This window comes from Siniperca chuatsi, linkage group LG4, assembly GCF_020085105.1.
Source record: "Siniperca chuatsi isolate FFG_IHB_CAS linkage group LG4, ASM2008510v1, whole genome shotgun sequence".
Taxonomy (NCBI): Eukaryota; Metazoa; Chordata; class Actinopteri; order Centrarchiformes; family Sinipercidae; genus Siniperca; species Siniperca chuatsi.
In genome coordinates this window covers 20,523,982-20,550,737 of record NC_058045.1, presented here as the reverse complement: position 1 = coordinate 20,550,737, position 26,756 = coordinate 20,523,982, and the positions used below count along the sequence as shown (strand labels likewise).

Below are 26,756 nucleotides of genomic sequence, written 5' to 3'. Positions count from 1 at the left end.
ATAGGCAGGGCGTTTGTTGTTTATTATAAGCTTTAAAGGACCGGTGTGTGGGATTTAGTGGCATCTAGTGGAAATTGCCATTTGCAACCATTTGAATACCGCTCTCCTCACCCTCTCCTTCCGGCCGTGTAGGAGAAACTAAGGTGGCTGTGAAGCTCGTGTAAAAACGTGTAAGGTCCTATCTAGAGCCAGTGTTTGGTTTGTCCATTCTGGGCAACTGTAGAAACATGGCGGTGCAACATGGTGGGACCCGCACCTATGTAGATAAAAACGGCTTATTCTAAGGTAAAGAAAAAGACAACAATTCTTATTTTCAGGTGATTATACACTAATGAAAACATACTTATGAATATTATCACTATATTCTGCAAATAGAGCCCCATAAATCTTACACACTGGTCCTTTGAAGCACTGTTACGTTTGTTGCCATGGGTCTTAATTTTCATCTTGACCACCAATGGCCTTTATGTTGTTTTTGTATCTGCCCATATGCAGCCTCTGAAGTACTTAATAAAGTGAAAAGAAATGTATTGAGATTCATTTCTTTCTTTAAGCAAGCCAATCTCATTTCCAGTAGTAGTACAAGTACATTTATCTTACTATCTTACTTATCTACTTATTTTAAGCACAACATGCTATTTTTCTCTGTAAATTCCAGGGTATATAGCCTTATTTCAGGATGATTGCAATTGCACTGGAGGCTAAATTTAAGCACATTTTCCTACATATAGAGAAAATAATTCTTAAATATTTTCTTTGTATCTAGACAAATGTACTTGTTTTTATTGTAACTGTACTGGTTTTAAAATATATTTCCTAAACATATAGATTTATTTCAAGACGATGGCACTAGTATTTGCTAAATTTAAGCACATTTTCTTACATATTGAGAAAATGATTCTTAAACCTTTTCTTTCTTTAACAAATGTACTTGTTTTTAGTCTGGCCACACTAGTTTTAAGATATCTGTGGGTTCTTTGAGACTAGATATTTTTACTTGTTTTAAAAATCTTGGCAAGTGAAATTTTCCTGTTCTGTTGGCAGATAATTTTGCTTATTTTAAGTAATATTTCCCCCATTTTATTGCTTTTTTTCTTGTTTCTTGTCATAATACTAGGACTAACTACACTGCAAAACAAAAACAAAGCTCTTTCTTTATTGCTCTTTCTTTATTTCCATGTCTTCTTACATGGATCATCAGCTGGTGAGGATGCTGACTTTTTCCCTCGCACATGCAGCTTTATCCTCAGTCTTTTAGCTCGATATCATGTGTGTAGCCATCAAATGCATATTTACAGGGATCTTGTTTTAAAATGAATCACCTTGAAACATTAAAAAGTCAGCCGGAGATGATGTTTTCAACCATGGAGCTAGTGTTAGCTTAATTAGCTAACTAGCAACAACTGATTAAATCTGCAAGGGACAGTGTTATTTCAATCTGCAAATCCCATGGTTACCAGCTAGAAATGAGAAGCTTGCTTTTATCTATCTCTTTCTGAAATCAAGGACCCAAAAGGTTAAAAAATTACTATTAATTTTGAGTGGTAAATCTGCCACTGTTATTATTGTAAAATGCATATGTGCCATCCGAGAATGAAAAGCTTGACAGGCATGGCAACAATAACAAAGGCAGGTGTTGCTTAGTGAACAGTCAATTAATTTAACACATAGTTCAAATTAAAATACTTCTGATGAATTCTTTATTTCAATGTCCTCTCTGTTTATCTCCTATTGATTCCAATGCATTGAGGAAACAGTAAGCAACAGAGATTCATTAATGCTAAGCAGATTTGACTCAATGCATTATGGATGAAGTAAATAGATGCTGAATATAATGCCAATCAAACAGCATGGGTAAAAACTTGTGGCTCAAACAGGATCATTGTGCTCAGTATGAATGAGCCCCTCTGACTGGAGGCACTGGAGCCCATATTCTCATATGCACAGAAAACCCTGCAATCCTGAAAGCAAGCCTGCAGGCAAGCCTGAAGCCAAGGCTGAGGCACTAATGAGGCAGAAAGAACAAGAGACAAACATTGACAAACTTCCTCTTTAACTGATCATACTTAAGGTGAAATGATGTTGTCTCTTCCTCATTTTTGACACAAATCTTCTCTTCCACCAGATCAGCACAGTCCATATTTAAACCCACAGTGTAGATGAACTGAGTCACCTGCTACACACACACACACACACGTACAGCACTTAATCTGACATGTGCCAAACAGTATCAGCATTTCTGGTCTGTGTCATGGGAGACTCAGCAGAAAGTCAAACCACTGTACACAAAGAGGACAAAACGACAAGATGATTGGCTGCCACAAACTGAACCATTGAAGCCTGTGCAGGGAAATGACACTGCGTTTTTACTTTAGCATTTAGAGAAAGAGAAGATGAAGAAATACACAAAATAATCCAAGAAGTAAAGGGGAGAGAAAGGAAGCAGGGAAGATGAGGAGTACGAATCCCACGATGATGCAGCTGCTGACTGAGCATGGCACGGCGGGACTTATGTACACTCGTACACACTCATACACAGATACTGCTAAAAAATGCAAGAACAAGCCATAATGTGAGGATATGGGTTTTTTTTAGAAGCAGACTGTAAAGATTGTGTCCTTCTGTGTACATTAGTATTCACTGTGAAAAGCACTACTTCCTCCTTTTAGCTTCTCTTTAGAAACAACACGCTCTCTCTCCTTTTTAATTCCTTGTTTGGTCACATCACATACCTGTACCCTGCTGCCTACACAACAGGTTCTCTTCCCCATGATCAGTGATACTGCAAGCTAAGATGTAAACTCTGTATCTCAGATATTTATCACATTTCCACTACATTCGACATTATAAGGTAGAAGATGACGAGGATAGGACATGTTGTAGATCATTAAACCTACAAATCTGCATAGATAGATAATAGATAAGTACAATATAATGCAATACCAAACCCCAGCGCCCCATGACAACTTTTACAGTGACAACAACAAGTCTCTCCTTAAAATGCTCCTTACTGATTAATATTTGAGCCACAGAAGCCTCTCCTAACCACCCTTTGTCTCCACCTGAGATCTTGTATTTGTTGCAGGGACTTCCTTGATCCTGGAGGAACCCCCTCAGTGGGATCACACACAGACCCAGCGTTGTTAGAATAAGAGCCGCTGATGGTTACCTCCATGGCAGCACAAACAGCAGGATCTGATAACACCTTGCCACTGCCTGCCTGTATGAGAAGCCAGGCTTAGAGAGTATAGGAAGCACTACAGAAAATATATTGCTGCAGATAAAGTTAATGGTTTCAACTGCAGAGATAGCTAGACAAATGAGTTACAGTGAGTGCACACAGCAGGGAGTGGGGAGATTGAGCTGAAACAGAAAAAAAGCATGAGGCATATTTTCTCTTTCATTTGTCGGATAATAAAAAAAATAATTATTGCAACAATTTATTATGTTATAAATAATATTTACAAACCCATTTTTCTTTGTTGATGTTAGGAATCAAGACAGAGTGCAGCAACTGCGAGCAGTTAGGATTACATATATCATCAAGAGATTGATGAGATTTATTTCAGCCGTAATGACAAAGTGACTTAAAATAGTTTTCTTTGCAGAAGGTTCAGGAACAGCAAGCCACAATATACAGATACATGCACACACACATACAAGCATCCACACACACACAGACTTGCATATTTTCCCACAGCTCACTGTGGACAGCTGAGACACATTATGCCAATCATGGCAGAGTTAAGTCAGTAGCAGTAGCCTCTACTTGCACAAGCATGTGTGTGTGTGTGCGCGCACATATGTGATTTGCAGATCTGTAGTGCATATCTTGAGACAGCCTGCAGCTGAGAGGCTCAGTAAATAATGCCTTAAAGAAAATTAATAGTCCCCTCCATTCAATATAGCTCCCACTGCTTAGAGTACCCACAGCTCCCTCACATACACACACACACACACACCCACACGCACACACACACACAAAATCACCGTTACGATACTTAGCTACAGCACCAGAGGAACATCCTGTGGTGAGATCTAGGGTTTATCTTTTGCGATGTGTGCTCCCCCCTTTGTTAACCATCAGCCTCAGCAGGCGACAACGTGTGTCTGTGTGTGTAGAATAGCAAACAGCGTTTCAGTTTCTCTGTGGTCATGAACCACCCACATTTTGTCTATCAGTTCTCTTAACCCAACGCCCCAAGGCTGCATTGTGCCCTGGATGGATAGGGCACTCCGGTGCTGGTTGGTAAACCAGTCTAAAAAGAGAGAAGCACTAACCTGAGTGGAGGTTGTGTCCTGTGAGAGCAGCGAGGTGGAGTCCAGTGAAGAAATTAAAATCCACTGCCAGACTGAAGTGAAAAGACCTCTCCCTCCTCTCTCTCTGCGCTCTGTCGCTCGCACTGGTAGGTTCAGGCTCGAGTGAAAACCTTGCTGCATTGATTGCAACCTCCCTTCCTTCCCTCTCTCGCTCTCTCTCTCATACATACACACACATACACACACACACACACACACACACACACACACTTGCAGTGACAGACTGATTCGCCCCTTTCACTCAACCTCCCGTCTTATCTTCTCTGATGCTTCTCTCTTCTTTTACCCTGTCCTCATTCCTCTCTATGGCTAGTGAAGATAATCACATTCCAGCGGAGATGGGGCATATGGCGGGGGAGCGGCACTCAGCCCCAGAGTAAAGCCCCCTCTGTGTGTGTGCCTGTGTGTGTCGCATGGACAATCAGTCCCATTGTGTTGGATGAGGGGAGGGCCAGTGAGAGGGGAAGAAGCCAATGGTTGTACTCATCTGCTGTCCCTGCTGCTGCTGGTGGCTACAGCAGATATATAGGTGCTGAGCGTGACACAAAACAACCCCCTCCAGGAAGAGAGATGAGGGGGTGACACAAGAAAGACAAGGCATCTGGAGAGAGAGAGAGATGATGAAGAATTGATCCGTGTGTAATAAAGTACAAGCCTAAAGTAAAGGTTTATAGAATCTCAGTTAACATTTGTGATCTTCAGTGTCTCTCAGTGGCTCGTGTGATGTGTTTTGGACTCCTTCCTTCCAGGGTTCGCACAGAGTAGCACAATGTAGGTTGGAGGTAGTGGGAGAAGTGGCCACCCACTCTTTTCCCTTGACAACCAAATCAGTGGTTACACACTCCAAAGAGGAAGTACATGGATAAATATTTACAAAAAGAACAAAAAAATGTAGATATTCTTTATGTCCAATTCCATGTTGTGAAAACTAAAGCTGTCTATAGAGGTCTTTTGGGGCAAGTCCAAGTCAATTCCCAAGTCAATCCAAGTCAAGTCTTAGTCAAGTCTAAGTGTTATCAAAACAAGTCTCAAGTCCTTAAAGAGTAACTAAGACCCCAAACCACTTTTTTTCAGCTGAAACCCAATATAAATCTTGACATTTTAGTGCAAAGTATTTGAATTCTATATATTGTGTTATAAATGTGCATAGCGACTGCCCCCTACAGGTTGAAACCTGGCTAATGCAATTGAATTTTGCTATTGGCTGATCTGGAGGCTGGTGACGTATAGTGGTAGCTTTCGTCACCAACCAACCCCCCCATCTATTTGAAAAGTCACGTCACACGTTTCGCTGCTCTGATTGGTTGTAGGTCTGCGCTTGCGTCCAGTCTGCAAGTCTGTCCACCAGGCTCACGAAACATAGATCAAACTGTCAAACTAGGCAGTGCTGATCAAATATGAATTAGGATTCTGTTACTGCATTGCCTATTTCCCTCCTCAAATGTTTGTGACCAGGCCGCCATTTTTTTCCTGCTTTAAAAACGGACCAAGCACCGACTCGTCGCTCAGAGCTACGTAACGTCACATGTTTTGTTGCTCTGATTGGTTGTAGATCTATCCAACTGTGCCCCCTCCCAGCGCTGCCCATGTCGATACTTTTGTTCATGTTCTAGAGACATTTTTTCAGGGTAGAGGCACTTCAGCCAAAACTTTGGGGTTTAGTTAAATAACATGTCTTCATAGGCCAATTACGACTCATTGTTAAATCTTTTAGATTTTTGAAAACATGAAAACATGAAAGCAGCATGGCTCTATGGATGGTCCCCTGACTTTTCCTCTAGCGCCACCATGAGGTTGACATTTTTGGTTTTGAGTAAAATGTCATCACAACTGTTAAATGGATTTCCATGAATATATAATATTTCACTTTTCTGAACATGAATGTTTCTGTCATGAAACATGAAAGTCTCACAGCAGTCAAGTCCCATCTCAAGCCTGAAGTATTGTATGAGTCAAGTTCAAATGTACAGTTTACAGCTCTTGTGAAATGTCTCCATTTCAGGAACTAACACATTTTTTTTAGCTTGATGACAATGCGTGTTTTTAAAATTTGGGTTTTTTATCTGATTTCATAAGCCTAAGTAGTCAGATAATGTCACCAACCCATAGAGAACCACTTAAAGGTTTTATTGATAACATTTTTATGTAGACAAATGTAAAAAAAACAAAACATCCACAGATCTGTTAGAAAGGTGCTGAATAAAAGTATCACTTTTCCTAAAAAAAAATTATGATCACAACACTGTGACTGAGTCTGTCTGAGTCTCACTCCACTCGACCATGAAATATGCAGGTTGTGCAACGAACTGGCAACCACTGGAAAATAATGGAAGGGGGGAGGGGGACTGCGTCATCTAGTGGCTGAATGTTATCAGTAGCACCTTTAAGGCTCCAGCTGAGGTGAAAGAATAAGAAAATACCAAAAATGAATTTCACGTAAATACCTTGTTGAGACTGCTAGAGCGCCTTTTCATAAATAGATGCAGTAGATGTATTGCTGTTTTTTTTTGCTTTTGTGTCTTCTACCTTATTAGTCCACTGTCACTCACAACTGTGCTCATCAGCAGAATACAGCAGACTACAGAGCAGGCAGATCTCTGTTGTGGTTGGCTGGAGTGTTGACATGGTGAGACAGTTGTTCTAATATTGTCAGACCTGTCTGCGAAAATGATCTACAGGCACAGGTAAGTGTTACAGTGGCACATAGAGAGAAGTGTTGCTTTCACAAGTTGTGTGAAGAAACATGCTTTTGGTTGAATACGAAGCACACACAGTCACACCTCGGGCATTCAACTGAGAAGAAACTGTCAGAGTTTCACTTTGTCCTTCTTTTCTAATTCAGACTGGCAGCCATCACAGTCCTGATCTCCTTTCTATTCTCCTCTGTCATTGCATCTATCTTTCCCCCCTTTCTTTTTCTCCTTTTAACCTTACCTTATACTTTCATCATCCCTTTTTTTAAGCCAGTTCTTCCTAACTGATCTCCTTCTCTCACTTTTTCATCTCACTTCCCAATTTCTAATGTTTCACCACAGCTGGAAATTCAGCCTGGGGCTGTATAATGACTCAATGCACCCTTTATTGTTAACCCTTTATAACCAGTGCCGGACATGGATGCTCATTAAAACGAAATCCTTTTAGCAGTTACATGAAATGACCTGCCGCAGCCAACACATATATACATATACACACACATATAAAAAACTTTGTCCTTCACCCTCCGCGGGTGGTCTCATCCTTCGAGCTCGGGTCCTCTACCAGAGGCCTGGGAGCTTGAGGGTTCTGCGCAGTATCTTTGCTGTTCCTAGTACTGCACTCTTTTGGACCAAGATGTCTGGTGTTCTTCCAGGGATCTGCTGTAGCCACTCCTCCAGTTTGGGGGTCACTGCCCTGAGTGCTCCGATGACCACGGGCACCACTATTGCCTTCACCTTCCAGGCCTTCTCCAGCTCTTCTCTGAGCCCTTGGTATTTCTCTAGTTTCTCATGTTCCTTTTTCCTGATGTTGCCATCACTTGGTATTGTCACGTCAACCACAACGGCTTTCCTCTGCTTTTTGTCCACCACCACGATGTCAGTTTGTTTCGCCATTACCATTCTGTCAGTCTGTATCTGGAAGTCCCACAGGATCTTGGACCGGTCATTCTCTACCACCTTTGGAGGTGTTTCCCACTTTGACCTCAGGGTTTCCAGTCTATACTCAGTGCAGATGTTCCTGTACACTATGCCAGCCACTTGGTTGTAGCCAAGCTACAGCTGCCAGCTTGCAGCCATGCATGCACACATGCACACTCTGAGGCTATAGGGTCCATCTAGCTCATTTTTAGGACCTATAACAGCAACAGTTAAAAACCTGACATTAATAAGCAACAGGAGAGTAAAGGAATTCAAACAAAAGGCAGAAAAATCTAAAAGACTCCTTGCTGGACTGAGTTAGTCAGTCAGAGTTTCTTCAGTATTAGAAGACAAGGTGCAGCTATCAATTTGATTCCATGGTAAACACAGACATGACATGCAGCACTTCTGTTGCGTTTTAATGAGTGGTGTAATAGTGTTAGGAAAGTTACTTGAGAAACTTGTAATAAAGGATTAATTACATATTTCTCATTAACTCATTTGACTTTACTAATTACTCAACAGCAAAAGTAAACTTGTTTGTCACATATTTAACACATGTAGAAATAGAAAACAAGACATTCTGATTTAACATAGCCGGCAGCCTATGGTTAGGAGGTATTTACTGACCGTCAACAGCTAACGTTAGCTTAGCCATGCAGGACTTTAAAAGTCCTGAAGGCGCACCAACTGAATGTATAGCAAAGCTACCAGTGACTAGCTGGAAGCTAAGATGACACAACATGTAACAAATAAGACAGCATTTGAGTTACCGGGAGGCACATTTTTCCTCTTCTGGTAGAGGATAAAAGTCTCTCCACACCTCCAGCCCCAAGCTTACTCGTCCAGCAGCAGTCTGTCCTGGAACGCACAAACTCCCAGTAAGACAGCAGACAAGCCACGCCCAAATTAACTGTGCTTTTCCTGGGATTAGTATGTGTAATATAATTACAGAATTTCACCATTTATTACTAACAAAAGTAATCACATAGCACTGCGTTACTGTAGAACACTGGTCAGGGTACGCAGATACGTCATAAACCGTTAAGGAATGTTTGGTCAGGAACACAATTGGTTTCATTTTAATAAACCCTACGGACCAAATAATGACATTCTTATTCATTTAGTACTGTGTAGTTAAAGTCTAAATCTAGCTATGTGCGAAAAATACAAAAGTGCAAGTTCCAAAAAGAAAATTTTAGAAGTATGCCATGTAAATCATGCTAGTCAGATTAGCAAATTTATGCAGCTTAGTCATCATTATGGAGAACACAAACGAAAAGAATGAGCCCCTGATGCCATGTTTGGGATCATATGGTTTCCCAGTAAATTGCAACATTGGATGAAGAGTAATAGATCAGATGAAAATTGTATCTAAAAACTGTTCAACCGAAGTCGGGTAATGTAACGTCTCTGGAAATATCTACATCACACACTAACTAATTTTCAACAGCATCACCTGAGTGTTTCTGTTACTAGAGGTAGGCTAAAACACACTAAGGTGCAAGTCCTTCATGTGGCCAAAACAACAACCTACATGTGTAGACACAGATATGTGATGATATTCTTGAGCCCTGCTATAATGTTCCTGTAAGTGCACATAGTTTTGTAATAAAGTTTGAGCGACACTGATATTGCTTTTGTTTTCTTTTAGATTACGTACTGTCTCTATGCAAAAGTTTGACTGCCTTGATAATTACAAGCAGGAATTATTGCCAATATCTAGATCCAGTATTAATGCTTTTCAAATTAAATGAAAAATGAATGTATCTTTTGTTTTCTTTACCCAAAACAGATCAAACCAAACTGTGAATGTTTTGTAGCATTACAGCGACAGATCTCTTTAAATAATTTTAAGTATCCAGTTTTACATGGTTGTTTGCATGCATAGAATTTTGCTGGCTCCATAAAAGTAATTTTAAGAGAATAATCAGAGGGTTCAAGAGGTTAGGCGAACATAAACTTAAAACTGGAGGAAATCTATGAATGTAATATGGTGATGTTAGCATCTAAGGCTAGACACAGTGGTTTGGGACCTAGATAAGGAATGCAGTTACTGTCCTAACCAAAAGTGACAATTTGGGATATAAAAGAAACCTGCTCACAAACTCAGTGTTACATTTAGTCTAATGTACTGTCCCTGTCAGCTTTCAACCTAATTGGTGCTAACTCTGTTAAAAACTTGCAGGATTTGTGTAACTTTAGTGAGACTGTTGCACAGTAGGAGCTGAGAGTAAATGTGACAGCACATGACCCAGCAATGTTCAGCCTCATTTTGGTTATTTGGGAAAAAAATGTTAATAATGTGACGGTATGTAGAGAAATATCACAACTGATGTGAAAATTACAGACTTACATCTGGCTTTTTTTGACAGTGGTTGCACGTGGAGAGCTGAGCACTATGTAACTAGGAAATGACTCTCATAAGAATGTCAGGCATCTGGGGTGTGGTGAACATTTGAACATTATATTAGCCAGTCAAACCACTTCTGAGCCAACACATTCATTGATTATTATCAGCAGGATGGCAGAGGTATTGTCACACTCTGCTTCTTAGTTCCCCTCGGGCCCTGTCTCCATCCCCTGCTCACTTCTCCCAGGCAATGTTTTCATCTAGATGTCCACCAGATGTCCTCAGACTTTCCCTCCTTTTCTCATTACCTCCACATACCTGTTCTGATTTCTCATCAGCCATGCAGTCACCTGAGCTTTCGCACTTATCTCCCCACCTGCACCTCATTCCCTAATGACCCTTCACTACATATACCAGTTCCCTTCCTTTGTTCCTTGCCAGTTTGTAACGTTATGTTGCCGTGTGCTTCATGTCTTGGTTCTCTGTTTCTCCCTGCTTTATCTGCGTTTTGACCCTTTGCCTGTTTATTGGACTTTCAAATCCAGTAAGGCGCAGGATTTGTTTGCTTGTATTTGACTGCTCTATGGATTTGACGTTTGCCTGCCTCACCATCCTGTAAGCTTTTGTACCGTTTTGTGTGAATAAAATCACTGAACCGCACTAGTTTGGCCTCTGGCGTCTACATTTGGGTCCCATCCCCTGTGTTCCTTTTACCTTGCTAGCGCCAGCAGTGACAAATATTGGTTTTTCAGACAGTAAGCAATGGGCCTGCTTAAGTATTCTCTATACAATATGCAATCTGAAATGAGTGCACAGGCATATATACGGGCATTACCGTCATGATGACAACCCACAAATACATAGATTTTATTTACACTAGGTTCATGCACAAAGCGTGTACACACACACGCACACGCACACACACACACACACACACACACACACACACACACACACACACACACACGAGAAGGCAGACAAATGAATGCGGAAAAAGGCACTAACTCTCAAATACACACCGCTTGGTATGAGAAATGCAATCAAACACTTGCACAATGCACACTCTGCTTGGTGGTAGATAAGCCCTTCCTTGCTGCTTTGCAACCACAGATGAATCTGTTGTCACACACTGAACGTCAAAGAACGTTAAAGAATCCTTTCTGTATCTCTCCACACACATGCACAAACTCATTTAAACTCCCTCTGTTGGTAGCCAGTTAAAATTCAAAAGTAATGAAACACATCATGTAAGACCACCGTGTCGGACATTTTGTGCACCTTATTTCCCCCAGAATCAAACTCTCCTCTTCACACTTGGGTGACCCTGAAGCTCTTACATGCCCCCACATGCAGACATCATTAAACGAGAAACAGTCCAATAAATTGTGTAAATTGAGTCTCATTGTGGGATCAAGCTTGAGGGACAACGTAATAGCAGTTATTTAATTGAGACTTATGGTCTCTTTTCTACCTCCCTCTCTCTCACACTCAAGTGTTTTTATTATTTCCACACAAGTTCATTTTCAATGGCTTCCACCTATTGATTTAATACTGTATTGTACACATATACTTAATAATGGAGGTGTAATAAGTCAAAACAATATTGCTTCAATTCTGTTTGTACTGCGCTGATATTGGCTTTCATAACGTTAAGGAGTTAATACAATTAGCTGATTCTTTAAGTAGATTCTGTGCATCAAATCTCACATTGTGCCCACAATCCATTTAAATAAAATCTGATTATTGCTAAAAGTATTACAATTCTAAAAAGGTAAACTCTAAAAAGGAACAAAACAACAACACCCAACACACAACTGCAGCTGCATTCATTGATTTGTTTTGGCCACTTGGGGGCAGTGGACCAAGCTGTAAACACAACATTGACATATTATCACTGAATAAAGTTGATATGGCGAATGTGTCTGTAAAATTTGCCTGATTGCAGATCCAGCAGAAGCAGAGCAACATTAGTGTGAATTTGGAGTTGTGTTTCTACGCATTCAATGAACCTAAATCCAATATTTACTCTGCTTTTAGCTCTGATTTGCTCTCCATCAAGACAAAATATTTGGCTCTTTAGTAGGTAAATGCTCCACTATGCTCACCAGCTAGTTGCTGACTTTGTCTGTCTGCTGTTTAGTGCTGTGCAGGTAGCATTCAGCTTTTTTGCTGAAAACATCTGCCTGCCACAGCTGAACGGGGATGAGAATACTTAAAGTGAACCAAAACACTAAAGTTGTGGGCCGGAAAACCAAAACAACAAGCTGACAGGCACTAAAATGCTCCATAGAGATAAGGGCAACTGCAGGGTAGGGTGATGGCTTCATCACTATGAGCAACCCCTTTAACACAAAATAATTTGATCCATTTTTAGTATAAAAATAATTAGTGCAGCTTTAAGGCACTAGTCCAAAGAATGACTTTTATTTTCAAGTGAAAACTAAAGCCTCAAATGACAACAGCTCAGTGTGTGTATGTAAGATTTTTTGAGAATTTCCTCCGGGATACACTCTTTCCTCCTGTTTGGCTCTGCAGAATGGAGAGCACATCAACATTTTTTGACATTCAACTTGTCAAAACCACTCAGCTTTTTAAATATTTCTTAGCTGTGTCTGTAGGGTTTAAATGAAAAGAACAGTCTTCAGTTCATTTTGAGTTTGAAGGATTCAAATTTGATTGATTCAGTTAGCTTTTAAACCTCATCTCGATGCATTGCAAATGGTCTATTTTATTTTTGTAAACCCACTTTCAAGCATGTAACATGATATATGTGCATATATTTTCCTCTTTCCTTTCCTTCCTTATGCCTCACTACCTTCCTCCCACTCATCACAGACATACACACTGCCCACCTCATACTTCTCTCTACCTTCTTTACACTGCAGCTGGCATTTCCCTCCCCCCTCGCAAACTCCCCTGCCTCTGTATCACATCCACCTACCACTCTAGTCCACCTCTCTTTCCACCATCCATCTTTCTTCTCTCTTTGGCCTTAGAAGAGAGGAGAAGGGAGGAGAGCAGCATGGCTCCGGGCGGGCCATTACCCACCACATCTCTTAAAGCACAGAACCATGGGCCTCACACACACACATCATTAATTAAACCCCCATCATTTAAAATGCATGCACAAGTGCATGTTCACCAGCAAACACACACACACACACACACACACACACATACATTTGCCATGCACACACTGCATTTGAACCCTCGCTGTTTTCATTGACTCTCTCCTCCTGTACCACGCACATTATGAAGGTCAATGATGAATGATGGGTATTGTCTGCAGACACACACACACACACACACACACACACACACACACACACACACACACACACACAAGAACAAAAGCTACAAAACAAGGTACAGAGGCTAAATCTCCATCTCTACAGCAGCAGGGCACATACGTCATGAGGGCATGGCAGGCAACGGGTCAGCATCTGCCCCCACATCACAGGAACAACCCACCTTGGATTGGCTCCCATAATCAGCCTGGCACACACACCATCGTGCCATCCCTGCTGTCAATCTGCCCCTGAAAAAACCCAACAACCTGCTAAAATCAATGCTGACTGTGCAGAGTCTGTCCTGAGCAGCGCTGCGAGATGTATAATAACACGGCCAGACAACAGTGTTTATCTGAAGACCAAATTGATTAAACAATTAGTTTACTGAGAGTGTTTGAAAACCATCTTAGCATAGAAGATGCTTGGTTGCTTTCATTATCCACCTTATCTTTCTCATCTTTCCTCGCAGTAAACACAGAATAAATCCCACTATAATCCACCCTGAATTAACAATAAGAGTTGAGAGAGATCACTGAGAGTGATAAGTACTTTATTATTTTCATGTGACAGTATCTGTGTGTCTGTGAGCATGTGAGCACAGCACACACACACACACACACACGAAGGATCAAAGGATTTTAGCAAGATGACGTTATTTTAATACTGTTTTTGCTGACCTTATCAGAGACTGGTTTATCAAGTCAAGTGCCATAGCAATCATGTAGATTATGACAATTATCTATTATTGATTCACCTGTGTTGGTCAAAAAAGTGCACTGGTAAAATACTGTACTGTGTAAAGATTGCTACCTCCCTCTGCCTGCTTGAATGAATATTCTACGCAGGCTTTACAAATCACAGCTAACAGCATTGACTACCATCCCCTTTACATCATGTAACTCTCTAACAGGGCAATCTCACTTCAGCAGACCGGGCTGATCAGGTGCTTGGTTCTGACTGATAACAGGCAACGTCGGAGTCTTAGATTTAATTTATGTACTGACTGAAGCCACAACATTATGAACCAGCAAGTCATACATTTGTACTCCACTGACCATGGCTTTCATAATGTTAGGGAGTTAATACAGTTACCTGGTAAGCGTTGATAATTTGCAGTATCATTACTTGCTGTACTGAGACACTCATTTAGCATTTGATAGTTGGAACAACAAGAAAGCACACTGTTCTGGTGGCTCATGGGTGCCTTTGATCAGCTGATAAACATGTTGACTGCAAGCCCTCAGGTGGCCACAGTCGAAAATTATAGGTCACATGATGACCAGAGAGCCCTTTTTTTCTTTCAATGTCCTATACATCATACAATGGTAAATTGTCATCAATTTTAATTGCTAAATTATTTATAGATATAATAACCAGGTGGCAATGTCTGCCTCTGGCTAATCCAGTGAATTAAATACCTGAGAAATCGAGGTACGTCCACACATTGTTATACACAATGGCCAAATACAACCTGAGATATTAAAGGGATAGCTGCATCGGCATGAATGGTATGGTAATATCTTATATGGTTGACAAATATCTATTGTCTCCCAGTATGGTCATATTTTCTAAACCTATATCCAATATATATTTAAAAAACAACAACATTTCCATATAACATTTGTGTTGTGTCAGGCAGAGCCAGAGAAAGAATCCAATTTGAATGCCATCTAAAGTATGCCTATAAACCTTTTTTGGTGTATGCACTGGGTGAGTATGTTTCATTGGAATGAACAGGCTGCCATCTTAGAACACTATGCCCAGCTCTTACAGTACATCCATTGCTAACATTCCACACATCTGGTCAATTTTTCTGATCGCTCAGCTCTGTAGGAAATGAATGAGCTCTGGTGACTTCTCTTTGCTTGCAGAGAAGTTCACCATATTAATGCAATGCATTTGTCCTCTCACTGCACAATAACACTATGTGTTGTTATTCATTTGTATGTTAGTCTGGAATGTCAATAGTTCGTAAATCTTTTCTTGGATGTGTATGGTTGCACATACAGGAGACGTTTTGCCTGCTTATGTGTTAGAAAATATAAATATATGATATATGCATGAACGTATGTCGTAAGTGTATCTCTGTGACAAATACAGTTCTTAAGAATCATTTCTTCAAAAATCTGAGCATGTCAGGATTCAGGCATGCCAGGAGGAATGTGGATCAATGTAGAGGGAGAAAGTCCTGAGGCACTGCAGCTAGCAGAGAAAACATATAGAATATCTAAAAGTATTGTGGTCATTAGTAGTAAAGAATTACAAATAATAAGAGACAGTCCATTATTTTGATTAAATATTGTATGAAAGCACAAATAGTTAAAATATTCTCAGAGTATAATTATTGTATAATATACGGTATACATATATATAAAGAGATGATATATATATATATATATATATATATATATATATATATATATATATATATAAATTCGTTTTTTTAAATAATCTGTGTTTTCTGTCAGTGCTCTCTGGTGGACAAACTATGTAATAGTGACAGTTTCAACACAACCTCAATCATATCTTTGGCATTTCTGCACTGCAATTCCTTGTTATTTATTGGCTGATATATACATATCTGAGATAAGCTAATATTGATTGATTATTGGTAAAGCTCTAATTGTGTTATTCTATTTTGTCAGTGCTTATTACTGCTAACAGAAGCTATTAACCCCCCATACTGACCATAATCCATTTTAAAGGAACAAAATTAAAATTAAATCATTATCTGCAAGACCACCAAACACTCTCAACCTTTTCCCAAACTGATGAAACTACCTTTTGAAGGCTTATATAAAACTACACAAAAACCTAATCCAAACATATAAGTGTTTACGCGCTGTCACTGACAAGTTGCGTAACTATTGCTTGTGGCACCCTCTCCCACGTTGAAACAATGAGTGTGGGGAAAGGACCCTTGCCTGCTGTTGTTCCCAGCCTTTTCCTTCCTGCCAATCAGAATAAAAGCAGTATGCCTCACAGTGTTTCCTCTCCTCCGCTATTAAATATGGGTGACTCACCCCAGCTCACCAACAATACACACCACCATAGGAAAGGTGCGTAATTGAGGGGTTGCAATCTTACAACACAAACATACACTTTCATTGCCTTACTATGCTGCATAGAAACACACCAAACAACACAAACGCAGTTGGGTAATGGGCCATCAGGGACGTTGCCAAAAGGCCAGAGTGGTTGGAAGAGGGGTCTTAAGAGGGGGAAACGGTTCCCAGGCCTCTGAGAACAAAACTGTCTTTTTTTCCAGCATGGTAAATTTAAATGCTCCCTCACACTCTGTTGTATTGCTCCACAGCAGCAGGCCGGTCCACATGGAGACCAATGCTGCAGCTCAGTGAATCAACACGCTCACTCCAAGTATGTTCACTGTCTGACAAGTAATACTGAAACAAATTGGCAGTTACCAAACACTCAAGTTGGTAAACCACTGTGTGCTAACAAAACCTGATCAAAATAAGATTTACAGATGTACGTATACTGCAGACAGGAGGAACCTTTTCAGATAATTTATTCTTGTTTTGTGCAGCCGGAGCATATCTAGAAACCACATTGTCAGAGGGAACAGCAACACATCAGCAGAGTGGAAAATAAATGGTCTATGTGAGAGAGCAGCCACATGATAATATTTTGAAAATGGATCCTGCTCACCAGTAGAAAACAGATTAGTTAAATGCCAGTCAAAAAAGGATAAGAGAGCAGCAGGGATGAAACAAGTCAAGGCAATGTTTTATGGTAATAAGAGATGAGTCACAGATGATGTTTGTGAAAGGATTGGCAGAAAACAATACACTTTTCTTCACTTATTCACAATCATTTTCCACATTTAACATAAACTTGTCCTTGAGTTTTCAGTGTAAAGCCAAATATGGAGTCGCCAAATCTTACCATAACAGCAGAGCAGACACATCTTTGCGTTTTTACCTTTCCGGCTCCAAAACCAGTATTTGCGTCGTCGTTTCATTGTCAGTCCAGTGTCTTTTATTTTGAAAAAGAAAAAAATCAAATAACAACCCAAGATCTCCTCCTAACAAATACTGTATATTCAACTAATGATAGTGTTCATCCTCACTGTGTTGTCTAACCTGTAAGGATATCACCTACCCGAGGCAACATGTCTGAGACGGGACCTCCAGTAACCAGCAATCAGGCGGTCCATACTGTGTCCGAGCCAGTGTAGGGGGAGAAAGTGAGGTGTATGAAAAGATGAGGTCAAGCACAAGTATTAACAACTAGCTCTAAAGTTTCACGTCCTATGTGGAAACGGTAAAATACACCTCTATTTAGCACTTTCTCCCCTTCCTTCCTCTACCTCTGCCAGTGACAGGACGCTATGCTGAGACCTACGGTACTCTACTGCTTAAGAATAGACAGACAGCTCTGCAGAGGAAGACGAGTCATCCAACCACCAACACCTTCACATCTCTCTGTCCTCTTGCAAGTGGGATGTCCTTAATTTCGCAAAGGTGAGGAAAAAAAGTTGGGTTGCACAATTGCCTCACATCTTCCTCTCTGTAAAGTTACTTCCTCAAAGTCCCTCTTGGTCCCTTAGTTTGCTGCGGGTCTGAATTCGCCTATTCTGAGCTCAGACTGAGCTTGTAAGGTAACAGAGAGTACAGTAGGTTCCTGGGAAGAACCACACAGGCTAACAATGCCAGTCAGGAGGGGGAAATGACACACACTGCAGTCAGGAAGCCCTGGCTGGGCCATGGATAGAAAAACAGTGTGTCTTGCCTGAAACAGAGCAGATCTTTAGGCTCATATTGACTAGGCATATTGGGATTCAGACTACTAAGCACAGACCGTGTTTCATGTTTGCCCTGACTCAGTGTATCAAACCCAGCTGATAAGGTTTGGATGAAACCTAAAAACAATGTCCTGAGAGTGGCACTAAAGCAGAAATTTTAAGGATTTTCCCCCTTGGGTGCATGAATGCCCTCAACAAATTACTGCATATTGCCTCATGAGATATATTAAGTTTTTGTTCATTTTGGCCTGAATACAGTGCAAGAGGAAATCTCATGGAAAGAGTTACAGTAAATTAAAGATTCCATTAGAGAACAATCTGGCCTTGGATGGTGTGTGACACATAAAGGTGCACACGCACAAACATGGTTACTAATAAAGGAAGTGTCAACAGACTTGGTTCTTATGCACACATTTTTTCTAGAGACATGTGTAAACATTTCTCTAAAAGCAGTCTAAAAGTAGCTCATTGTTAGTTTCCTCTCTCCAACTCATTGTTTTTCCTGCAGGCCATCTGTGAGAAACCCTGGGAGCAGTATCATGTATCATGCCAGGATATAGTGTGTACGGATGGTTGCTTTGTAAAGGTGACTCTGCGTGTGTCCTCATCACACACTGCAGCTGCTGGTTGGTGGGTGAAACATTTCTGAGCATTTACCTCCACCTACTGGAACATTTGCAAACTAGAGTACCTCAAACTTGATCCTACAGTAAACGTTTGTGAGTGCATGTGTGTGCAACTGCTGAGGAATATTACACAAACACACACATGTATTAGCCCTTTCCTGCTGAGTGCAGCCCACACCCACTGTAATTATCAACTGAGCAAACCAATAACCTCCTCCACACCTCCACAAAAAATCATGTCCAGTCTGAGACCTCTCTACCAGACACAGAATAAACTCAGGGAAAATACTTAAATCAGGAAATGAATTGATTCTGCATTAATGCAATAAGAAATTATGTATTAACAAAGATTGATATCTACTAAGGTGAAGTGTTGAATTTTTCGTTATGGCCTTTGCCTTTGTGCACCTGAAGATAGAAAAAAATACTTTGACAACTACATTAGTCAACTTGGAAAATTCCCAGGCACATATGACAACAATATACACCATGATCATTTATGATATGTCATAAAGTGAGGAAGATCAATACACTGATAGCTTCACTTGAAGCCCATTGACTTCTTCTCACAGTCTCATGTCTGGATCAATGTGCAAAGAACAAAGAGAGAACAGGATCTTGTAGGAAAACACGGCTAACAGGAAACAAAAAGCTTTCAAAAACAAATCTGTACAAAAATGGAATTCCTGAGGCACAGTTTAAGAAATACATAAACCTGAATGCAATATTGAATTGAAGCTTTAACTGTAATTTCAAAGACAACATTCTTAAATAAGACTGAGCTGTTTGAGACACAGCCAGGGGCTTGAAACTCTAGCATGTTGTTTCAGTTTATCTAATTTTCCATTGTTCTTTCACAAGCAAAAAAGAGCCAAGAAGACCAAGAGCATTTCCATATAACTTCTACTCTGAGAAGATGAACCTTCTGTTCTGTTCATTGGTTATTTACAAGACTGTAACTCTGGTATAACCACAAAGCAAGGTGAAAAGGAAATACTTTCCAATTGACCTTTTAGAATTCAAATACCAATCACACATGAAGCAATGCCTCTACATACCCAGAGTTGTGATTTATGGGTTTCATATTGATGCGGTACAACGATGCACAGCATATAAAAAGTAATCATCCTTAAGCCATCATGAACTTAGCTGCACTAATAGGGAACATGAGCTGGGTTTAGACCGCCGTGAGACAGGTTAGTTTTACCCTACTGATGATGTGTTGCTGCAGTAGTAATTCTGCTATCTACCATTAATCTGTAGAGTAAAATTAGCATTCAAGTCAAACAGGGATCTTGCATGATCTGTGGAGCAGTAAAACATCCTTAAAATTGTTTCTATTGCCTGTCGTGAGTTAAAGCCAGTAGAGGACAGTGAGAGGGTTCAGTTCAGGATGACAGGGCATCAGTGCAGCAAAACAATACCAAAAGCAGTAGGCTAGCAGGCCACACAGCATCTGATTCATACAGTCCCACTGCGTCTATCTTAGCAGACAGAAAACAAACGGCTTCATTGTTGGAGACTGATACAGCTGCCTTCACAGTAGCACCAGCTCAAACCTACATGTCCCCAAGCTGTTTGTGCTTTAAACACAAAATAAATTTCACTCCAGGTGTGAGCTATAATAAGACAGATACTTGGGCACTGCGAGAGACACATAAACAAACAGACTGCTTTGAAGTGTATGATGGTATCCAAAGAGAGCATAGCGTTGATATTCATATGGCACATTTGTGCAGCCCAACTCTGTTACACAAGAGCTGACAGGATAACAATGTATTGCAGCTAACATTCAACGATGACTGGGCTGAAAGGACAACAAACTTAAAAACTTAATGATTTGCTACTTCCTAACCATTTGTCCAGGAGGAATGGATCAAAACAGACAAATGATAACAAATCATCTTCTTCAGCATTAATAGGATGGCCTAAAATCTTCTAAAACAGATCCAGACATATAGAGTCCAAAATAACAGAGCATGATAGATCATTGTAAGTTTAATACTGTCTCTCCATTAAAATCTTATCCGTGGTCCAAGAAATGCGTGATTGGCCAGCCACAATAAAACTGCTGGATCATTAAAAGTTATATTGAACCAAGTCAAATGGAAGAAATTTAACTGTAGCAGGGGATATCAACCACAGTTCATGTCAAGGTCAGTGGAATCTCTACAAAAACAGCATGACAGATATGTTTACAATAGCTCAGTAATGAGACAGTGGGACTACCATTAAGACTGGGAAGCAAAAACAAAGGGATGACAAGAGGAAATGGTTTCTGTGAGGAAGGTAGAAGCTGTACATCTATGATAGAAAACACAAATCTAATGGTTAATGGTGAATGGACTGTACTTGTATAACTCCTTTCTAGTCTTCCGACCACTCAAAGCGCTTTGCGCTACATGTCACATTCACCCCATTCACACACTGATGGCACAGCCTTCAGGAGCAATTTGTCTTGGATTTAGTGCTGCATACTTTCTTTTTATCTATTAGCCAAAGCAGATGTGTATAAAGCATAATGCATTCAATATATTGTAGAGTATAATAACCAAACTGGTAACATTGTGCAATACTGGGGGCAGATGATGATGAACAGAATGTATATAAATCTGACTCAAGATTTGCTAACACACAGTGATTCACTCACTGACAGATAATATCTGTGGGTATTCTAGTATTCACCTCACTTCCTGACATACAGCTCATTACCTGAGACTTGTGACTGGGGGCTGACTGCTGACAGACAAACTATGAGCTGAAGACACCTTGCCTGATCTTAACAGTGGCACTATCAACCACAGAGTAAAGTTCACATTAAACTGCAAGTACACACAGTATCCTCAGCTGCATGTTTGCACAAGCACTCCGCAGAGTTGCAAGATAAGATGAAGCCATGTGAGTGCCTCCTGTCTGAGTGGCTCATGCCCAGACAGTGCACACTGCATGAGCACAGACATGTATTTGGATCCCAGTTTTCTGAGAAATACAGACTGCTTTATCGGAAACTGAAAGCAAACTTTCAGTTACAGCTGCAAAGATCCATCTGGACACCTACATGGAGACAGATCCCAAGACTTGTTTTTGGTCAGCCTTTAAAACGGAGATACAGAACTGCACAGGGACCTGTCAGATAATGTATCTTTTCATGTTCCTGAGAGTTGCATCCTGAGCAGACAAAGTTCTGGGACTTCCAATAAAGTGGTGTTCTCAATCTCCAGAATGAAAATAAATCTGCCCTCCACATTGTACATGGTTACACAACAGGCTGGGGCTTGCCTTTGAAACCTTCATACCTGCTGAGCAGCCAGCAAGTCAGCAGTGGTGTGTAAACAAGGGCTATAATGTAGGTGTGTTACAGTCTGGCCATTCCATGCTTTCTCAACTAGACTGACAAAAACACATGATGGCTAATAGAAGACCTGTAATAGTCATAACACTGAGTCACTAGCAAGCCAGTTAAAGACTTTACAACCTGTAATAATTCTTCAGATTTTGACTAATGCTCTAAGATGTAACTGCACAGGAGAGTGCACAAGGAAGTTTCCATAAGGATTCCTATAAAATATACAATAATATGTAATAACAGGGCAAATAAGTCCAGGCAAGATGTACAGTATGATTTACAAAAAAAAAAAAAAACAGCAGTTGAGAAATGATATCTTATTGGTATTAAGCACAGGGTTTTACAATAGGTTGTAAAAGGCCATTACGTGCTGTACGGGAGGATCACTTTGCAATCTCTTGCAATAGTTTTGGGACAGTTTAGTTATGTTTTCGTTGTGAAAATGGTCTCCCAGCATTCCTTAAAAACTCACCTGGCTCCACAGTGTCCATACTTGGTTGTTTCCTGCGAAAAGCGACTCTGCTAAAGCCATCCATTGTTTTGCGAGGCAACGACCGCTCCAGCATTGGGATAATAAAGTGAAACGCAAAGTGACCGCAAATGAACTGTTAAGAGTTTAAGAAACGCGGTCCCCTCCTGGCAGCAAACTCATTAGCTACCGCGTCCAGCTGCGCGCGGCGGAAGCCCATGTGCGCCTGTGCAGATCAATAATGCAAGTAACATCGCAGAAACAGCTGTACACATGTATGAGCTGGGTCGACATAGTCCGCGTTTCTCTAGACAATGTCACCTTGAAGACGGTGTTTTCTTAAACCCCGCCCTTCTGTCCCCTCAGTGAGTACTGGTGGTGCAGACCTACTTATTATTACACCCAGACAATGTCCACATTGTTGGCCATATCGCGCACACACACACACACACACACACAAAGAAAAATAAAAGACTATTTTGGATTGATGAGAATGAAAATGATTATCTTCTATAATTATGATAATGTTGTATCCTTGTACTAGCAGTTGGAGATAATAAATTAAGATTTTAAATAAAATATGACATAATCTGACTTTATGAGATACATCAATTCTTATTTATGACATTCTCAGATTAATGAGATAGTAAGCCATAATTATGATATACTAATTGGATATTGTAAGATGCTAAATACTGATGAGATACAAAATTGTGAATTACACGTAGGTATGTCTATATTATGACATACTCAGTCAAAATATTATATATTACAAGATATTAGGTCAGGAAGTTATCAAGATTATGAGATAATCATTGTGATTGGTCAAAATTATAACACTAAGAAACACTATTTATGAATAGTTGTAGTTGTCAAAAAATCTAATGAAAAGAAGTTTATATACCAATATCAATCAAAACCATGATTATGTTAATATAACTCATAATTAAGCCTAATAGTTTAGGCATTCAAGGAATGAAAAAGGACAAGGAAATTAAAGAGAGACAGAGAAGAAAACAGCCAACTTGGCCATGACTTACCAAGCATACACTACAGTCAGTAACAAAACCTTGATGACCTTCTTATTGTCAGGTGAGCTGACCATCTCTGCTGATGTCTCAAACTCCAATTACCTTATCCTCTGTCTGCAACAGATTGCTTTATTTCTCTGTATCACAGCCCTTTGCGCTTTAAAAAAAGTACTCTGTTAAGGGTGATGCAGAGAAAAATGTCTAATCTGGTGTGTATTTTATTTTTAACATTTTAACTTATTGTGTGCTGTCTACGTGAATGCAAGACGTATCAAGTTAATTCTCGTTTAGTTCATTAAAATGATGACACAGAGAAACAAACACAAAGTCACAAATCCAAGGACAGGTATTTTATTTACTTGTGAAACCAATGAAACACTGTTTTAAATGGAGGAGAAATTGTAAAACCCACTGAAGTACAGCACAGAGCTATCGTTCTTTTTAATCCAGGTTTTTTTTCTTTCATTGGATTAGTCTCTCTCCATCCACTTTGCTATATTGTGCAAACAAACCAAGAGAGTTAGGTCACCAATGAGCCTGCAGGGGTTCAGAAGCCAACACTCTGTAGTTGCTAAAGTAACAATCTACACAACAAAGACAAATCCAACAAATGTACACACAGAGAACAGAAAACGTCCACTCATTCATGGCTGATGTAACAGAAATGCTTTTATCTGTCATTACAACACTATACTGGCTATGTAGTTTCAGTTTATCCATTTCATATCAATCTGGTAAAAGTATGTATTCAGTGCAGTGAGGAGAACATTAACATTAAAGACATTATGAGACAGAGAGATGGGACTTCAATTATGCAGCAAAAACAAGATCTTGATTGTGTCAAAGGAAATTGACAGTAGTGCTGTAACTGTGTCCCCATTTTTTTGAGAAAGTTGGGGACACTACTGCTGTCTTGCCTTTCTTGTCAGCCTGCTGGTTAGTTCATCGTGACAGAAATGGTTTAAGTAAATCTTATTCTCATCAGTCTATGACTGGTGCTACCGTATTGCTATAATGCATAGTGCATAATTGTGCTTGGACAGTACTGTATACTGTTTGTAGGAAGCATAAGACAGCTAAACATGGAGATGTTACGATGACAGACAAGCGTAGCTTGGGATAGTGAAAATGTCAATTTGATTGACATTTCTGTCACTGTCATTGAAGGAGAAACTAAGGGTGATTTTCTGGGGTTGTGACCAATACAGAGAAAGAACTCACAGAGAATACTTTATGGTGAGAATACTATGATGGCATGACAGAGAGAGTAACTCTAGAAGAGGCACACCTTTGGGGAATTTACATTTCTTAACTAATGTTAAAAAGATGGAGGTCAGTTCACTCCATGGTCACTTAAACCTGTGCAATTCAAAAGGCAAAAACCCAGGCCAACAGCCCTAGTCCTGATCTCAAACACTCTTGTCTATCCCAGTCTCCGAAGAGATCTGAGCTACATAACAGACACAACCATGTCACTAGAGTCTGCTGTAAAAATAAATAAAAACAATAGGAGGTATAAAATAGTCTTTATGCACATGATTTGCAAAAAAAATCTTTGTATAAAAAAACACAAGCATCCCAAGAAAGACTAGTGACGTTAGAAAGGTAGTTGAAATCCACCCATCACCACCACAAGAAACAATTTTTTTCTGTAATAAAATGTTTACCTTCATTAGTCTGTTTGCAATGTCAAACCCAATGTACTCTCACACTCCTATGTAAAAATGCATACATATTTTTCGATTATTATACTGACAGAATCTAACATTTTAAATGCCGTATAGTATGGTTAGGTAAGTTTTTAACCTGTTAACCTGTTACTAGATCAGAAAGAACTTTTGCAATGACCAAGTTCTGCTTTTGGTTGTCTTCACCACAGCAGTGAAACACGTCTTGATTTCCATCTTGAAGAATGACTAACAAACACAGAAAAAAACATTCCAGTAATAAATATCTCATATGTAAATAAACAATCAATAGAGTAAATAAATTAGAAATAAATACTAATACGAATAAGGGAAAAGATTCCCTTGATTTGTCACTCTGGCATTTTGCGCTTCAGTTCAGTCCTTTCCAAGACACGATGTCACTTCCAGAGAAGAAGGGAGCGTCCTGCTCTTCTTCTGCTGCGACCCAGGTAACCAGCCGGACCATGTAGAGCTTGGGGAGGGGGGGACACAGAGTCCATTAAGCACCAGGTTGGACTGCTAGGTTGGGGGGAGTTAATCTGAGGGACCCCCCATCCAGAGTGTCTCTGTCTCTGCATGACTCCTACCAGGCCGAGGCCAGGGCCTGGGCTGGAACAGCTAGGTTAGGTGCCGGGGGGCTGGGGTTGCTGGGCCAGACAGTTATGAGGGTCGCAGGGGGAGAGGCTACTGCTGCTGGACAGGAGAGTTTGGTGTTCCTGGAGGTCTGCCAAAAATTTAGCACTGTAGGAATGCAGAAAGACAGGAGAAGAGAATAAATAACAGTGAGAAAAGCTGGTAATTTAAGGGCTACAAACAGTTGTTGGAAGAATAAGGTTACACCAAATCAACAAACAAAAATGCAACATGTGACAAGGGCAAAAATACTGACATGGTTTTAAGTTAAACCTTTTGGGAAAAACACTTATTTGCTTTATTGCTGGTTGAAATGGGAAGATTGATACCACTCTTATGTCTGTACGCTAAAAATAAAGCTATTGTGAGCAGCCAGTTAGCTTAGCTTAGCACAAAGACTGGAAACAGGGGGATACAGCTAGCCACAACTTCATCAAAAGGTAATAAAAAGTTCACCTCCTCCTGTAGTCTTGTCGTCATTGTGAGACCCCAGGAAGTTACTGCGCCCAGAAATATTCCAGCATATAACCCCCATAAAACCACACTGCATCGTTTTTACACTTTGGTTTTGTACAGACTACCCAATCCAGATATAATGTGTTAATTAGTGAACTTTTGAGG

The 26,756-nt window shown here is 40.2% G+C and overlaps 2 protein-coding genes across 11 annotated transcripts in view; both read right to left on the bottom strand.

The window, feature by feature from the left end:
* The window catches only part of fgd4a (FYVE, RhoGEF and PH domain containing 4a), a 59,359-nt gene extending 36,280 nt beyond the window's left edge, over positions 1–23,079 (bottom strand). Inside the window, exons 1-2 of one of the 6 annotated variants that reach the window (XM_044193412.1) lie at positions 17,700–17,981; positions 17,484–17,573 (exon numbers count right to left, since the gene is read on the bottom strand). In XM_044193412.1, the coding sequence (XP_044049347.1) occupies positions 17,484–17,573; positions 17,700–17,754 (145 nt within the window). In that variant the 5' untranslated portion in view covers positions 17,755–17,981. Of the gene's footprint in view, positions 1–17,483; positions 17,574–17,680; positions 17,982–22,786 lie in introns of those variants that run through there. The other 5 variants (XM_044193410.1, XM_044193411.1, XM_044193413.1 and 2 more) reach the window with 5 other exon arrangements.
* A 1,070-nt stretch (positions 23,080–24,149) lies between these two features.
* Positions 24,150–26,756, bottom strand: part of bicd1a (bicaudal D homolog 1a) — a 37,277-nt gene continuing 34,670 nt past the window's right edge. For 3 of the 5 annotated variants that reach the window (XM_044193749.1, XM_044193755.1, XM_044193750.1), the window contains one exon: positions 24,150–26,243. In XM_044193749.1, coding sequence (XP_044049684.1) covers positions 26,126–26,243 — 118 coding nt within the window. In that variant the 3' untranslated portion in view covers positions 24,150–26,125. The remainder of the gene's footprint in view (positions 26,244–26,756) is intronic. The other 2 variants (XM_044193751.1, XM_044193752.1) reach the window with 1 other exon arrangement.